The sequence below is a fragment of the Rhinichthys klamathensis genome, unplaced genomic scaffold, assembly GCF_029890125.1.
Source record: "Rhinichthys klamathensis goyatoka isolate OS25496 unplaced genomic scaffold, OSU_Roscu_1.1 h1tg000362l_1, whole genome shotgun sequence".
NCBI classification, from domain to species: domain Eukaryota; kingdom Metazoa; phylum Chordata; class Actinopteri; order Cypriniformes; family Leuciscidae; genus Rhinichthys; species Rhinichthys klamathensis.
Window position 1 is genome coordinate 123,059 of NW_026606871.1, and position 18,264 is coordinate 141,322.

General features: G+C 38.2%; 2 protein-coding genes across 13 annotated transcripts in view; one reads left to right on the forward strand and one right to left on the reverse strand.

Annotated features, from left to right (window-relative positions):
• Positions 1-6,861, forward strand: part of rps17 (ribosomal protein S17) — a 37,227-nt gene extending 30,366 nt beyond the window's left edge. Inside the window, exons 4-5 of the mRNA XM_056233193.1 lie at positions 3,576-3,641; positions 6,744-6,861. Coding sequence (XP_056089168.1) covers positions 3,576-3,641; positions 6,744-6,821 — 144 coding nt within the window. The 3' untranslated portion in view covers positions 6,822-6,861. The remainder of the gene's footprint in view (positions 1-3,575; positions 3,642-6,743) is intronic.
• A 1,850-nt stretch (positions 6,862-8,711) lies between these two features.
• The window catches only part of neo1a (neogenin 1a), a 224,080-nt gene continuing 214,527 nt past the window's right edge, over positions 8,712-18,264 (reverse strand). For 5 of the 12 annotated variants that reach the window (XM_056233182.1, XM_056233176.1, XM_056233175.1 and 2 more), the window contains 7 exons: positions 17,166-17,304; positions 16,805-17,040; positions 15,772-15,864; positions 15,043-15,201; positions 14,106-14,354; positions 12,193-12,317; positions 8,712-9,422 (listed from right to left, as the gene is read on the reverse strand). In XM_056233182.1, the coding sequence (XP_056089157.1) occupies positions 9,339-9,422; positions 12,193-12,317; positions 14,106-14,354; positions 15,043-15,201; positions 15,772-15,864; positions 16,805-17,040; positions 17,166-17,304 (1,085 nt within the window). In that variant the 3' untranslated portion in view covers positions 8,712-9,338. Of the gene's footprint in view, positions 9,516-12,192; positions 12,318-14,105; positions 14,355-15,042; positions 15,202-15,771; positions 15,865-16,804; positions 17,041-17,161; positions 17,305-18,264 lie in introns of those variants that run through there. The other 7 variants (XM_056233173.1, XM_056233178.1, XM_056233177.1 and 4 more) reach the window with 7 other exon arrangements.

An 18,264-nucleotide genomic window follows, 5' to 3' on the forward strand; every position in this document is an offset into this window, starting at 1 on the left:
GTCTGGTTGTCATCTAGTGAAAAAGTTTGGTACTGCGCCCAAACAAAATCTTACTGAAAGCTCATTTTTTGAGATATCAACCTAAAATTCGAAACACAACTTGTTCAGATTTTTGGCTTTGATTTTTTTGCAGTTTTAGAGTCGCCCAGGTTTTGAAAATATATATTTTATATAAAATATGAATAATTATTTTTTTTACATTGTACATTTTCATAAACTCAAACTTCTATAACTTTTTTTCTGTTTCACTTTCTTAATTTATTTCACTTCTACAAGAATCTGCCAAATGTCTTCTTTAAAACAAGACCAATCTTACGTCTATATTCCAAAGCATTCTTGAATTACAACCATTTAAGTTCGAAATGTGCATTTTCATGTATATTCAAAAAAAGGGGGGTGACACTTAAAGGGTTAAATAAAGTTTTCCTAATAAAAGGCCTTAAGACATTTTAAGACTTAAATAAAGTTTTCCTAAGGCCTTTTATTAGGAAAACTTTATTTAAGACATTTTAAGACTTAAGGCCTTTTATTAGGAAAACTTTATTTAAGACATTTTAAGACTTAAGGCCTTTTATTAGGAAAACTTTAAGACATTTTAAGACTTAAGGCCTTTTATTAGGAAAACTTATGCAAGACATTTTAAGACTTATGTAAGTCTTAAAATTTTCCTAATAAAAGGCATTAAGTCTTAAAATGTCTTACATAAGTTTTCCTAATAAAAGGCCTTAAGACATTTTAAGACTTAAATAAAGTTTTCCTAAGGCCTTTTATTAGGAAAACTTTTTATTTAAGACATTTTAAGACTTAAGGCCTTTTATTAGGAAAATTTTAAGACTTAAATAAAGTTTTCCTAATAAAAGGCCTTAAAGAGCATATTGCAGGTTAAAAAAAAATCTAAATTAATATATAACCTTGTATGAAAATACCATATGAAAAGGTAATGCAGGATTTAAAATGTTTTAAAACGACATAAGGGCACAAATTTAGTAGATAAAGTGAGCGTTTCTATGACTGCTCGTAAAAACCGTTTTTTTTTCAACATCGCGTCATTTTACGTCACCAGAGGGAGGGAGCATCGGCAGCGCAGATAGGTTTGTATTCAGTACAGGCGGGTAAATTTGCTTTTTTATACTCAGAATGACAATTTGGAATGTAAAGAACAACATATTATACAGTTATTTGTTTTATTAGGAAAATACCATATACATAAAAAGAATTGGGCTTTTTTTCACGTTTTATAAATGACTTCACATTATGTAACGTTACATCTTTTGGAACAAACAAAAACAAAAAAAGCAATGAAAACATGTAATGCTTTGAAAGCACTGGATTTTATTCAAAACTTTTTTTGTATTTTTTATTTCCTGGCAGCTAATGTTAATGTGATATTGTGAATATGTACATGTTCTTGTGGCATCGAATTAAAAAAAAAAGTCAGTAAGAGCGGTCGTGAATCAGTGTTTTCGGTAGTTTTTGTATTTTAATTTATCATCGTCATCATGGTAAATTATTGTGTTTGGTAAATGGTAAATGGACTGCATTTATATAGCGCTTTCACAGACCCAATGGCCACCAAAGCGCTTTACATTTGCCTCACATTCACACACCGACGGTGTTTGTGGAGGTTGCAAAAACTCCGGCCTGTCAGGACATCGAGTCCACAGGTTTCCTAACAAGAAAAGGGACGGTGCTGTCTATCGTGCCTGTGTGCGGTGTGTGCAGCTGTAGAGACAGGATTTCTCTTCCGCATCGGCTTCGAAAAACGCGATCGTGTGTAGCGTACACCAGATCTGAGGAACAAAAACGTGTATATCAGGAATAAAAATAAATATCTATCTGTCTCTCGATGAGAAACCGCTAAGTTATATCACGTAAAGTTAGTCTGGACGGATATTAATGAGCATGACATACGCGCCTGATCAAAGCTTATAGTTTATTCTGTTATTGGTAAATTCCAATACTCCTAGATGACCAATAATAGCTTTGCTATTAACTGATATACGATGGTAATAATCGATATACACCTCACATTTTACCAAACAGAATGAACGATGCACTCTATTACACTATTAATTAAAACTCACAGTGAACAGCATTAAATATAAAAACACATATGCCTTACCTTTTTGTTGCAGTGCAGTTTTTATTGCAGTGGTATAATGTTTTGCCGACAGCACTACAGTCCTCGTTTTTTTATTGCTGCTTCCATTCTCCTGATTGCTATTATTTAATTTCTTCGTTAAAAAAACACCCAGGGAAGATTGAATAGGCCTGTTCTTTCAATGTTTACTCAGTATCTGACAGCTAGGCTAATCAAAAATACGCGCGATTAAGTGATGCAATAAACTGCGGCTGCGCACACTCACTCCACACAAGTTTTTTTATAATAATACTTTTTCAATAATGTGTGTCTCCTCTGACCGTTGTTCTGTCTAACATTAATCCTGGCCTGTCCCTGCTCTCTCGGCAGCATAGCAGGCTCATAATTGTAAGGCTGTCGTCCGTGGTCTGTCATACGAGTAAGTCCGAAATGTCATTGCGATCCATTGTTTTCCTGTTGTTTGAATGGTTTGAATCGACCGCTCTCCCGCCCGTTACGTCACGCCCGTCACGCCCATTTTCAGATGCGGAAGTAAAATTCTCTCACAAAAACGACTCCAGAAGCCAATGTAACGTATTTATAAGTATATTTTAACGAAAATCTAATTACTACATTGTTTTTCTATACATTGACTCGTTGGGTCCTCTAACCTGCAATATGCCCTTTAAGTCCTAAAATGTCTTAAATAAAGTTTTCCTAATAAAAGGCCTTAAGACATTTTAAGACTTAAGGCCTTTTATTAGGAAAACTTTATTTAATTCTTAAAATGTTTTAAATAAAGTTTTCCTAATAAAAGCCCTTAAAAAGTATTAAAATGTCTTAAATTCAGATTCGATGGGCCTTATATATTTCTGGTCACATAACCGCTAACATTTCTCCAGCCTGACAGACCCAATGTCCGTCTAATAACCAGTGAAGCATCGAATCGCGAGAATAATTCTGATTTTATTACATAAACAGCGATTGATAATGTATTTCTGGTAGCACTGTTGAGACTCGCCCGTCTCTGTGAGATTTTATAGTGAGAAATCAAAACAAACGAGCATAACAGCACACATTAAAAAAATCACAGAAGAAACATACTGAGGTAAAAATTCAAAATATTGAGTTTTTTTCTTTATTACATATGATATAGTTCAGTAACATAACGTTACGGGAGCTATTTTGCTGAATATTCTCACGATTGCAAATGTAACATTGATTTTAGTTCAATAAACAAGTAGTTAATATTAAATTACTTCATTGACTTAGGTTAAAGATTAAATATTACATATACGTATGTAATATAGTGTGTATTTCCATCACAGGTTCGGTCTAGTCTTAAAGGGTGTCTACAGATATAAATGAGTTAAATTTATTTGCTTATGTTGTAGTGATTATAATTTGTTGCATGATGCCAAATTTCACAATGATCAACATTGAGTAAAGACGTCATTAGTCCCTCGTTTCATGTGCTTGTTCTCTTTGTGCTCAGGTCTCTGCTTTGGATCAGGAGATTATTGAGGTTGATCCAGATACAAAGGAAATGCTGAAGGCTTTCGTAAGTTGATTTTACCTTAATTTGTGTTGATGTGCTGCAAATATTCCATCTGGAGGTTTTTCAGTGCTGTATAGTGTTGTCAAAATATTCGGTACTTCGGTACCAAGTCGGTACTAAAAAAAATTAAACGTCACGGTACCAAGTTGCGGTGGTACCGAGTACCCGGGTAAACCCGGTTCTGGATACGCATGCATGCTCGATGGGCGTGAGGTTGCGTCCTCTTCATGAAAGTGGAGCGCTGAGACGATCTGCTTGTCTCTGTGTGAATGAACGGCGCAGACGCGCGGTTTCATTTAAAGCAGCACTACGTTACTTTTCAACCTTCATAATATATTTCCAAGTCTCTTGTGATGGTGCATCGACTTACAATAGGTTGAATGACACGTCTGCCATAGCCTGACGGGGTCTGTAGCGTTTTTAATCGTACTTTTAAACTTCGGGTTTCGGGTAGTAACCGTATACGTCACTTCCACCACCACCCCCACTTCCTTAAAATAGGACTTGCGAGCCAAATGTTATAGTCATGGCCGAAGCAGCACAGAAAAACAAGAAAGCAAAGGTTTTATCGGAGCAAAGCAAAAAGAGAAAGTGATCGCGTTAAAGGCCGAACGAGGATCAACATTGGGCCAGCATTTTCTCGCTGGCGTGAGCTGAAGGAGGAGGAGGGGTGCCCGACCGATGCGGACTTGGCAAAAAAAAAAATCAAATGAAAGCCTGTGTCTAAACGGCGTGCACAAGTTTGGTAGGGTCTACATTCTTGCAAGTAAACACATAAGATGTACAAAATCATAGTTTAGGATACCTAACATGTCTGTGATATTTGTTTATTTGTCTTGCCTCAAGCTATAATGCAAATCGATTTGTAAAATTTGCAGATTCATTTATGGTAGCTTGATATTATAATATTGACGATATATGTTTATTATCAACCACTCAAACATTGCATTGAAGTATAATATAGATCCAGTAAAACGGTAACCAATAGACTAGGCTACTATAACGACGCTGGCTTGTAAACGTGAGCATCGCGATCATTTCTCGTTAGAAAAAAAATAAAACCCATGAAATTATATTCATATGACATGCTGAAATATGTGCCACTGTACCTGGGATGAAGACATTTCACACGCGACGCAAGCAGAACACCTGCATGTGACCTCCTCCTACAGTGTTCAGGGCTATCCTGGTTGTCAACAATTGCACGTGCATGTAGGATGACCGAGTTTACGACAGTAGTAGAGGTCTAGAGGACAATACTGTTTCCCAACTGTAGGGGGACCCCACCCCGAGAGCAACAGTTCCCTGGTGTTACACACACACACACACTGAAGCACGAGTGACGCTCACGCTGTTTTCAGTCTGCTGCCTCACGATATGATGACATGATTCATGATTCAATTCATCTCCGAGAGTCACTTCATGAGCATTTTACCGTTTAATTTGAGAAAAACTATCGTCATATCATACACACACAGAAACTCAAAGGTCTTCACGGCAACCCGTCAAAATAAAAGTTTGACAGAAATAGGCTACTTATAGTAGGCTACTGTACAATAGATGTAACTACGTCTCCATTAATTAAAAATACTACTACTAATAATTAGGGGTGTAAATCGGACAGTTAATCACGATACGATATCGATTCTCTCAGCCAGCGATACGATATTTGCCGATACCTCAAAAAATTCTACGATTCGATTCAGGGCTATATCGATTGATTAATCGATATTTAGATATTATGTGCTAAGTGTACACAACCGTTACGTTTATTAACTCCCAATACATCCAAATATATATAACATGAAAGTTTAATTAAACTCTTTGAAAATTGCACACCCTCTCCCAATTGGGACATTTACAAGTAGTTTGTTACAAGTAAAAAAAAAATGATATATGAAAATAAACAAGAACGCAGTTATCTGTTTTTGCAAATGAACTCTTCTGTTATATTAAAGTTCATTGAAAGGATTTATATATTTTATATATATATATATTTGTATGGCAAAAGCAGATATCTCCACATTTCATGTTTCAGAGTTAAACAAAGCCAAGTATTTGCTATGATACATAATAAAACACTTGGTTAATCTTTGTAACACTAATCTCCTCAGCTGATATAACTTAGACGCCTGTCAAACTTTGTTGTTGTGATTAACGTACACTCAATACAGAGAGCCTTTCACTTACCACTAAACGTGCTGTTTTAGCAAGATTCCGTGACAAAGTTTCAACTTTTATTTTACTTTTACGCCCCGAAGAAGATATCACGAGTTCATCAAGTTCGCTGAAATCCATCCTCGATCACTTTTAGTCAGCTTGACGAAACTCCTCTCAGCTAGCGCGTCTTTTCAAAGTGACCAGCAGCCTTGTCACCTGACCTGAATACTGCGCACTGATTTGCTAAAACAAACTTTTCGGGGCTTGTTGTTTCTGCTGTGAACTCGCGATGACAGTGGAAAATACTGGCTTTTGTGACAAAGGGTTCAGTCAATCTTGTCAGGCGTCTATTTCAGCGGAGAAAGTTTACGTGAGGATGTGGAGCGTGTCAAAATAAAGGTACTGTACATCGATATTTTATGTGTGGTATCGATGCATCGTATCGTTAGACGTTTGATCAATGCATCGATCCATATCGATGTATTGTTACACCCCTACTAATAATAATAATGTGTGCATAGAAGGTTGCTTATTTTTACTTGATTTTTTTACAAGCAATATTTCTCAATATCATCAATATTTTTTATTTAAACAATATGTAGCATTCAATGCTTTCATAAATTTACCATCATAAATAATAAAGTAATTGAAATTAATATTTTTTTTCAAATAGTTAAATAAATTGGAAAAATAGTTCAAACTGATTTTGCTGTGGTACCGAAATTGGTACAGAGAACCGTAAAATTTTAATGGTATCGGTACCGACTACTGGAATTTTGGTACCGTGACATCCCTAGTGCTGTAACAGCAATGGTTAAAGTGAACGATGAGGAAAAATAGCCGTCAAATGTCCTGGAAACAATGAGCTGTTGATGTGAAATGTTTTTAGTGTTGGTATACAGACCTGAACCTACATTAACCCCCTCTCTCCCTCTCTCTCTGCAGGACTTCGGGAACCTCCCCAATCTGCAGGTCACCCAGCCAACCATCGGCATGAACTTCAAAACACCCAGAGGAGTCTAACGTCATTTAGCACATTAATAAAGACTGCAAGGAAGAACAACCTTGTGTTTGTCATTTCTGATGGCCTGTTATAATGCAGTAAATCCTGCTGAAGCAAGTTAGTGTAACAGCACAGTCTAGAAACAATACAACTGAATATGATTAAGAAATGCTACACGTTTACAAATACTAAACTTTTAGCATTACATGAAAACCAGCTTTCCCTGTGGAAAAATGAACTTGTAAAAATATACATTTCTGACATTTCCATTTATGCCCTATTATAGAATGATGGTTAACTCTTCCCCAGCTCCGGCATTTGATGACTTTCACAAAACTTTAATGGCCTACAGAATATTTCAGTTTATGAATATCTGAACATACCAAAAGAAAAAATAGCTAAAGCAAACACCATTTTATTCTTGGTTTTTTTTATCAACTCTTGAATGTGGGTGTGTATAACTAAAGCAACATTTTAAATTAAAACCTGAGGAAATTGTGTTTTTGTCAAACACTATGTCCGGATCTTATTCACAATGATCAAAACACGGCTGGAGTAGATCGAGTCCATCAACTCCCCAAAGCTTCAGTCCTACAGCTCGTCTTGGGTCGACTAACGTTACACAATTTTGATTTAAATGCTGTTGACGATCGTGTACATGTGTGAACAATGCTTATATATATCGCTTATTTGAAGTTATTTCTGCGGCTGTTTGAATCTGTATATTCTGCACTGTTTCAGGAGACGCGTAATAGCGCCCCCTACCGTATAACAGGGAAAACACTGATTGGCCAAAAATTCAAAATGGCAGGGAAAGAGTTAAAAGTCCTCATTCAGTAATCGTGTCATACCGGAAAATTAAAGCAAATTGCAAAAAGAGGATGCAAATAAATAAACAGCCAAAAGCAATGTTTTTAGAATATTTTTTTAAAAAGCCACAGAGTATTTCTAGAGACAGCGAGAAGATCTTTGTACAGAAATAAGCAACAACATAATTCTGCATATGCAACACAGTTAAAACCTGCCGCTCAAATAATATTCCAGAGGCAAAAGAACAAATAAGACCAGCTGCCTACGCTAAACTATGACACTACATTACACAAATAGAGCTTTATATTCAAAACACAGGATATGTAAAAGTTTTCTTGAAATTGTTGAAAAAGTGCAATAAAGGTTTGACTGTGTACAACTTGATCGGTTATCCCAAATAGGTTGTATTGTTTTTACCAAGCTTTTTAACATGTTCCTATAGTTACCCAGAATTTCTTACAGTCCGAACGACATTCGAGAAAATGTTTGAGGAGACATTAGATTCATAAAACAAAATTATGATTGCTGTTACATATTTTCTTTGGGTAAAAGTACAGAACAAAACCAGCAGGGTAGGAACAGTTTTTTTTTTTTTTTGCCTCGCAGGTTGAGATTTTATACAAGTTCTTCATATGAAACGAATACAATGGAAAATAAAAGATGAGCACTGGGAGTTCTGCATAAAAGTCTTGTTGCATCAAGTGCCAAGAATGTGGCCTGTAAAATCTCACAGTGAATGTCATTCATTCATTGAGTCTGTGTAAGCTCTGATAGAAGAATTCAGACCAATGCAGCAAGAGGAAATCAACCATATAAAGCACTTTCAAATGTACCAATTTCATTCATTTATGTGTAGAACCTGAAGTTTTTGAGTTTCAGCACCGAGTCCAGCATGTGTGACGGAGGTCTACGCTGTCGTATTGACAGTTCAGCATTACAGAATAAATATCACAGTGTTGTGTGATAACCAACTGATTTCTGCCATTCCACACAAATTTAATAAGGCATATCTGAAGGGAACTCCCATTTAAAACAGGCAAAAATGAAAATTGCAAAATAAAAAAGCAGCGTGTCTCTGACTAAACGGTCAAAAACATTACTGTGGTGACAACGTGAGTCCGTATTAAACATATATACAAACTGATAAGTGTATATGCATATAAAACAATACAAAACATGTTTAAGAAAATAATAAGACATGGCACATTATATGACATACAAAAGAGAGAGAGACATCAATCAAAATGCTTAATACAAAATGCCTTGCAGAAATCAAAAGGACGTTGTCCAACGTTCACCTCGCTGGAACGGGGGGCAATATATATATATAGATACAAAAACATACAAAAAAAGACACAAATGAAACACTGTAAAGTGTGCCTTACAAGCACCAACACGTACACCAGCATATTGTAGCTTTCCTTTTTTCGTAGGATAATAAAATGGTGTCTTTTTAAACGGTCTCCACTAAAATAAAAGGAAACATTTACGTAGGATGCCGAGAGAAAAATCGCAATCATCTCGTTGAAGTAACCGCATGTCCTTTCTCAGAATGTCCTCGTTTGATGGGTTTCTCCTTCCTGAGAGCAAGCAAGGTATCCCAAACGTTATTGTTTCTTCCTATCTCACTCTCCTTTCTCTCTCCGTTTAGCGAATGATTGAGAACTCGTCCGTGCTGAGCGCCTCCCCGTGGCGGGGAAGCTCTAGTGTTATTGTGAGGATTGTGCTCAGGCTGTCGTGATGGCGTTTAGGTCCTTCATTAAGCCCTCCAGATGGGCCATTTCCTCCGTCAACTCGTCCGTCTCGTAATTCTGAAGGAGATGAAGAAGGTTACTGCGGGGGGGTGGGGTTGGGGTGAGCTGGGGTTTGAGGGAATTGGGTTTTATAGGGGAAGGTCAGTGGTACTGCAGAAGAAAAGCAGGGAATCAAACAGCACAGTTACATGCGAGGTGATGGATGAAGGGGGTACGGTGCATTATATCATTCATTTATACAAGCAAAATTTACAAAATTAATTGTAATGAGCAGACAATAAATAAAGCCGTTAAAAGGGGAGAGCAGGTAAAGGTTTGAGAGAAAAGAAAAAAACATGTTAAAACAGTATATTTGATATGTAACAGTATCCATAGAACATTATAGTATGCACTAGAAACTCCTAGATGCATAACGATGAAATGTATACTTTGAACACAATGCCAAATGTAGAAAGCAAGTCATTTCTACTACAATACATTGTCCTCATGTCCCTATCATAATAAATTGGATAAAACACTTTTTTTTTTTTTTTTGGAGCAGATGGCTAAATTTAAAGGGATAGTTCACTTTGAAATTAATTTTTGATATGTTTTAGCTTACTTCAAGGGCATCCAAGATGTAGGTGTCTTTGTTTCCACAGTAGTTTCAATTTTGATATTTTTAGGTCAAACCGTTCTTGTCTGTCAGTCATATAATGCAGGTCTATGGTCACCACCTCAAAGAGCATGCACAGAGAAGTCCAAATTACACATGATTTAATGACTCGTAAATGTAAGTACACATTGATGGCCTAATACACGAAACGAGCGGTTTGTGTGAGAAAACAAACAGTATTTATATCGATTTTACCTCTTGTAAACACAGCCACGTCCAAGTGATCTGAGGGCGCCGGCGCTTCGGTCTTTTCCGGAAAGCACTGGAAGTGATCTCTCGCACGTGTACGTCACTCATTGTTTACACAGAACAGAGATTGTGGGTAAGACGGCTAATTAAAATGGTACTAATTTGCGCTTATCCGGGTTGTTTAAACCGTCGTAAAAGAAAACAAAAATAAAACAATTGTATGAGTGACGTACACGCGCGAGAGATCACTTCCAGTGCTTTCCGGAAAACACCGAAGCGCCGGCGCCCTCAGATCACTTGGACGTGGCTGTGGTTACAAGAGGTAAAATCGATATAAATACTGTTCGTTTTCTCACACAAACCGCTCGTTTCGTGTCTTAGGCCATCAATGTGTACTTACATTTACGAGTCATTAAATCATGTGTAATTTGGACTTCTCTGTGCATGCTCTTTGAGGTGGTGACCATAGACCTGCATTATATGACTGACAGACAAGAACGGTTTGACCTAAAAATATCAAAATTGAAACTACTGTGGAAACAAAGACACCTACATCTTGGATGCCCTTGAGGTAAGCTAAAACACACCAAAAATTTATTTCAAAGTGAACTATCCCTTTAACTCTTCATTTCTAATCTTTTAGATGAATTGTATTGCCACTGTATACATAATCAAACTATATTTATTGTAGTTTAATCTCCCAGGCTTGACCAGAATTAATTATAACACAAGCATATTCAGAAGTAACAGAAATGACTGAAGTGTACATGGTTTTGTTAAAAAAAAAAAATTTTAAAGCTGCAGTCCGTAGCTTTTTTAAGTTAAAAATAATCCAAAATAATTATATTAAACAAAACTTATTCTGCCAGTGGTCAAAACTATCTGCTTGCCATAGCTAGATTCAAAACGGATAGCTTGTAATAATGATTGTAATTCCAGTGGTACTGGTGGGTTTCCGCGGGCAATTCGAGCATGTCTTTGCGTCATTACGTCACACCCGTACACATAAAGAAGGAGTTTCGGCTAGCCGGCTATACTGCGCGTGACGAGATGTTTAGATGTATAGGCTTTTCTCGCAGCACTTTACATAATTAAACTTATGGCATCCAGAAAGATCCAAACAACAATCATCAGTGTCAACTGGAGATTCAGCAGTTATAAAACCCAAAAGACTTCGTACTTCGGATTTAAGGTGGCTAGAGAAAGAGAAAGAAACCGTCTCATGCGAACACAAGGATTTAAACATCGGCGGGGCTTTTGAAAAGTGCGTGAACTCCGTGTTTTGAAGGGAGAAGAGACGGCTTTTTTCTGCTGAACAAGTAAGACATTTCAATAGTTCAATCGTGTAACAGTACGTTTTCTTAATTCACACAGTTATGGAGTTTTCCTTTGTTGTGCCTTTCTCGTTTTGCTATTATGGAGAATATGAATTCTGAACTACACAGGTAACCATAAAACACATTAAATTTAACATTAGTCACGCAATGCTGATGTGATGTTGTTAACATGAACAATTTGAGAACAGTAGGCTATAATTTGCACGGTTGCTGTAAATCGCGTTGATTAAATCTAACGAAGCTTATCATGTCGAATGCTTTTTCCCCCTTAGTTGGTCAGAACAAAAATGGATGTTACTTGTTCAGAAGACATTTTCTGATGAAAATTCTTATGTTGGTCAAACTTTCAAAAAGTGAATCTGTGATTCTGTATGCCAGTATCCACACAGCGCGGTGACTGACAGCAGCACTCGCCTCAAAGCACTGTGTTCATCCGCGCTGTTTCATGCCGATTTACAACCCACGTAAAGATGATAATTCCGCGAATCACTGCAGTTACAGATTTCGAACAGAGAGATGGCGACAAAGAGGAAAAGATACGGACTGCAGCTTTAAATCACATACATGGAAGTTTGTATAGTGAGTGATATTCCAGATGTTTTCTAACCTCTGTAGTACAGTGCATTATAGAAGCAAAAGTACTCACACTCCCTGCATCTTCATGAAGTCTGATGCCTTCCGAACCATCCGGTGCACTTGGAACTATGACAGGCATAGGAGTCCTCGTCCTTCCCAATGTACCGATAGAGGCTGTTTTAACTGAGTGAGGCCCTGAAACAATCACAAGTCAGTGTCTGTCTTTCTCCTTCTTAACCATGAAACTTTATACTATTCAAAATAAAGATGCACAAATTGCATTTATTTTTAGAGCATTTGGAGTGTGACAACTATTGGAACTGTACAAGGAACTGGTATAAATTAGTTTTCTATTTAAAAGACAGAACCTTTTCCATCTGTATTGGTAATTTGCCTTCCTATTCAGCAACTCTAAACTGTGGCGTCCCACAAGGTTCTATTCTAGGTCCAATTATATTCACACTGTATACGTTTAGGCTCATTTGAAGTGTGACAACTATTGGTACCTGCAACTGTACAAGGTACTGGCATGAATTAGTTTTCTATTTAAAGGGGTGGTTGATTATAATTTCACTTTTCTAACTTTAGTTAGTGTGTAATGTTGCTGTTTGATGCATAAACAACATCTGCAAAGTTACAATGCAAAGGAAGATATTTGCTTTTAAAGAAATTGCTTTTTAAGGACTACAACAAACGGCTGGTAGGGACTACACAACATTCCTCCCGGGTTAGTGACATCACTAACCCTAAAATTTACATAAACCCCGCCCCCGGGAATGCGATTTATAGATTATCATGACAGAATATGCTAATCAATGACTAGAAGATAACTACACATAAGCTACATAAATTCATCAACTAACCATACAGAAATGTCCTGTTGTTTTCTACATATTGTCACTGTCTGACTCTGATTTGAACATAAAAGGCTGAAAGTTTTTGAAATTTTCAGTGCATGTCTGTGTTAGGTAAAATGACACAAGCTGTTGAAGCTCTGCCCTCTGTGCCGCGAGCAGCAGCTCATTTGCATTTAAAGGGACAGACACAAAAACGGTGCGTTTTTGCTCACCCTCAAAAAGTGACAATTTTAACATGCTTTATAAAAAATATCAGTGGGGTATTTTGAGCTAAAACTTCACATACACACTCTGTGACTTATTTTACATCTTGTGAAAAGGGGCATTATACCACCGCTTTAAAAGACAGAACATTTTCCATCTGTATTGGTAATTTGCCTTCCTATTCAGCAACACTAAACTGTGGCGTCCCACAAGGATCTATTCTAGGTCCTATTATATACCCAATATATACGGTTAGGCTCATTTGAAGTGTGACAACTATTGGTACTTGCAACTGTACAAGGTATTGGCATAAATTAGTTTTTATTTAAAGACAGAACTTTTCCATCAGTATTGGGAATTTGCCTTCCTATTCAGCAACACTAAACTGTGGCGTCCCACAAGGATCTATTCTAGGTCCTATTATATACGCAATATATATGGTTAGGCTCATTTGAAGTGTGACAACTATTGGTACTTGCAACTGTACAAGGTATTGGCATAAATTAGTTTTTTATTTAAAGACAGAACTTTTCCATCAGTATTGGGAATTTGCCTTCCTATTCAGCAACACTAAACTGTGGCGTCCCACAAGGATCTATTCTAGGTCCACTTATATTCTCACTTTATACGTTTAGGCTCAATATTCCACAAACAGTACTTATGCTACACATGTTATAGCTTGGAATAGGGTAAATCTTGGTTGGCAACATATATATATATATATATATATTGTTTTTTAGCTCAATGATGATAAGAAGAACATATTTATATCCCTTAACTCTGCCAATGAGATTAGCTTTCATTCAATGAATGTGCCTGATTATGTTAAACATCTTTTATATGTTAAATGCCATTATTTTAGACACTACAGATTGGATCACCCAAGATAGATGTACATATCTGGTGTAAAAAGGGTAGTTACCTGTCTGAGACAGCAATGGAGTGCTAGGCAATGCTGCCGAGTCATACATGGGGTGAGCTGGGACGGCCGGCACTGCAAAACTCTTGAGTGGGTGTGTGGGACGAACGTGTGCTGTGGGCGTAGCGAAAGCTGGCTCCTCCTCAGTGACTGAGCTGTGGTAGCTAATGTCTGTCTCTGAAAGGTCAGTGGTACAGGAGGGCTGCCCAGACGGAGGGAGCAGGTCGGCACTAGGGGTGTTCCTTACAGACTCTGTAATTACAACAGCACCTGGGTCAGCACATGTGAGGTTTTGCATGTGAGAAACTTACAGACTGACATCATTAAAAAGCCTGCTTAAAGTCAAGATGAATCCGCAATAAATTTTACGTATTTCTGAGTGAAACACGAAGTGAAAAGGGGCCTTTCCTTAGTGGACTAAATGATTTAATCAGTATGGTATGCGTCACCAGAAAGAAGTCTGCCATTTGACCAGAAGGATAAGGGTTTTGAAATTTTGATTCGATGAATCGTACTCAAGACCAATAACGTGCATTTAGAAAACAGATCAGAATCTTCATTCCATGTAGACTTCAAGAAAGTAAATAGGTTAACTTTTAATTTCATGTTGCCTTCAAATTGGTCAACCATCTAGAACAGCTTAAACCAGCTAAAAACCATGTAATACCAGCTACCACTTTAAGTTGGTTTCAGCTGGAGGGAATATGAGAAGTGATACAAATGTTATGAAGCTTTTACTCGTCTAAAGCAAGTGCTGAAGAAGGAGGTATGTTCACACAGAGAGAGATAAAGAGGGAAGTAAAGAGATTCACTACAATCCCTTGGTCACCAACCAAGTATACCTCAATTTTGAGAGGAAAGAAGAACATATTCCAGCTTCATATGGAGTGACTCAACGTGGACTTAGGGCCTTAACAAAGGCCCACTGATGCACTCTCACCTGTGGACTCTGCCCTGTCTAGATGAGAGATGGGGGTGGCGATGGACCGTGTGCTGCTCTGGTGGTGGAGATAGCTGCGTGTCGGCGAGGCCAGGCTGCCCAAGTGATAATGATGGTGATGGTTATCGAGGGAATGGATGGGGTGAGCACTAATCACAGCTGCGAACGGACACACATAATAGAGCGCCATGGTTTAGACCTTGCACACAAGGCTATGAGATTATGGAGAGCATGGTGCATCTATAACATCTGCTCATGCAAACAAAGAACTACAGAGACTGAAAGACATGCTAGGTTAATGAATTATTGTAAGACTAGAAACATACTCTAGACAAATGCAGACGCAAATGCTTGGTCAACTCGCTCTCGTTCTGTGGTGCTAGGAAACCTCTGTACTCAATAGGGGTGATAGTTACCTGTTCTTATTTATGTAGTTAACTATAAACATGTAGAAAGTTAAAATAACTTTAATTTGGTGAGCAATAAACTGTTGCTCGGCCATCATAGCAGTTGACCTGAACATTTTGATGCATTTTGAAACGCAACAACAGCTAAAGACATTAGCATCCATGTACTTGAGTAGAGTATGTTTTTTTTGGCCTACAACTACAATAATGAACTCAGGGAACCTTTTTTGAGGACTATATGTTATTCTAAAGAGCATAAACTGTTTAATATCCTAACTGAAAGAAAAGGGGTCTGGTCCCTGGTTCAGGATAATACACTTACGCTGAGGGGGTTGTGCATCAAAGGGCATCATCATTTTAGGTCTCATTCCCCGACGGCTTGCCAGTGTAGACATGCTGTCCTCTGATTCATGGCCTGCAAATCAGACAGCGACCAGCTAATCAGATTGAGACAGGCTCCTAATACAAGAGCCCTGTGAATACTACCAGCTGACTTCCTAGAGTAAGTTGCCAAGATCATGTGGTGTGTTCACTAATGCAGTGAGACTCTATTGTTTGTCCATTAGAGGGCAGTGTAAACGCACACATCAGAGAGCTGTAGGAGTAGGCAGCAGCAGATGGATATCACCATTCATGCCACGAAAACAAAAGAAACAAGGCTGCCCGTTTTTTTTCCATTTTAAGCAAGGAACATGCCAATCTCAAGCAATAATGACAAATAGAAGACGTGACATTGAAGCATCCATCAGAAGCAGCAGCTGGAATGATGTCATGGATGATGCAGCAGGTGAAGGTGGTTTAAAGACCCCATGAAATTGTTAGACATTTCTTTACTGTGTTGATGTATTTCCTAATTGAACCGGAAGTTGGGTCTTTTTTTAAATAGCCAATATCCTTCAGTTTACATCATAGCGTGGCAAAACAATGATTTGCAACATGGTGTTGGGGGGGGGGCTTTCCATTTTACCAGAAGAGCAATACAATAAATACGACAAAATATCTAGGAGTTTACTAGTATAGACCTTATGTAGCCCCGCCCCTTTTTAGCGCAGCGCTCATAGTGTTCAGTCTTCCGGTTTGTATTTCCACAGCATGAAGGTAAGATCTTACAGATTTATGAATGAACCGCTCGGATTGGCATTAGTTATGATAAGTAAATCATAAGTAAATCCACTTTACCAGCTAATTACTCTTCGATAGCAAAGCCATAGAAATATACAGAGCTACCGCAAAAAAACTAAAGTTCAAGCACAACATCCTAAACATGGCTGCAAGCTTATTTCTCCGGCATATAAAGATGGCCTTAACAGACCAAACTTTTTGATTTCATGGGGTCTTTAAATCACAGTTCTTACCACGGTACGAGTTGCGTCTCTGGAGCATAGGATCCATGGAGCCGTCAACCGGGGTGATGTCTTGGGAGGATCGGGGGATTGGCGTGTCGGTCATTACTGGATTGGTTTCGGGCGATTTGTCAATAGGCTTTAGCTCCAAACGTTCGTGGTGGATCCAGAGGTCTGGTGGCTTCAGATCTTTGGAGTTTCCCTTATACTTGTGGGATCCATTGGCGGACTTGCAGGCTGCACGTTTCCTGGAGATCATATCAAAGAGTTTGAGGGAAGGTTGTAGCAAACACATTTACCCTTACGCCAGGACTCGAGGATTAGGACTGCTCATCATTAGGAGATCTGAACTTGAACTTTGTGAGGAACTTACTTCTTCTGCTGTGTTGTGGTACGGCGTGTACACAGGAAGGCGCCAACCACCACCACAATGATGGTAAATGCTCCCACGGACACAATGATGACAATAACCAGGATGTGGTTATCACCAGTGCCAGACATGTCTGGTTTCCCTGAAACGTGGAATATCTGCGGTTACAACGTTATAAGGAAAGGAAAATTGATCAAGACAAACTGTTACTTTGTCAAATTCTTGCCTGAAAGTTTTTAAAGCCTTGAATGTTTATGACAGAACGACCTGACAGACAGAAACTGAGAGGGAGTTGGTTGAGTACTGCTATGTGGTTGCTTGGGCGTTGGTAAGCTATTGCTAAGTGTTTACAAAGGGTGGTAAAATGTAGTTGATAAAGCATTGCTAGGTGGTTGCAAGGCACTGCTAAGGTGTTGCTAAGGTGTTGCTAGAGTTGATGTTAGGGACTAGTGTAACATTGCTATGTGATTGGTGGGGCACGGCGAAGCTAGATGTTTTCTTGGTTATTAATATACTGTTGATGAGCAGGTTGCATGGCATTGCTATGATGTTACTAAGGTGTTGCTAGGTTTTTATGGGTGGTTGATAAAGACTAAGGGATGGCATCGCTAAACTGTTGCAAAGTGTTTGCTAGGGTGTTAATATGCTGTTGATAGGGCATTGCTAGGTAGTAGCTAGGTTGTTATTAAGGTGTTGCTAGGTTGTTGTACTACTGGGTGATTGCTATGGAATTGCAAAGCTGCTATGCTATGCTAAATTGCTATGTTTTTTTTTTTTGGGTGATAGGGACTATTGGGTGGTAGTTATGGCATTGCTAGGTGATTGGTAGGGCACTGTTAAGCTATGTGTTTACTATATTAATAATATACAGTTGATGAGCTTTGTTAGGTGGTTGAATGCCATTGCTATGGTGTTATTATGTACTATTAAGGTGTTTCTAGGTTGTTGGGGGCTACCGAGTGGTCGCTAGTGTGTTAGCATGTTGTTAATAGGGCATTGCTAGGTGGTAGCTAGGTTGTTATAAAGGAGTTGCTAGGTTGTTGGAGGCAACTGAGTGGTTGCTAGTGTGTCAGTATGTTCATGGTAGGCAATTGTAAGATGC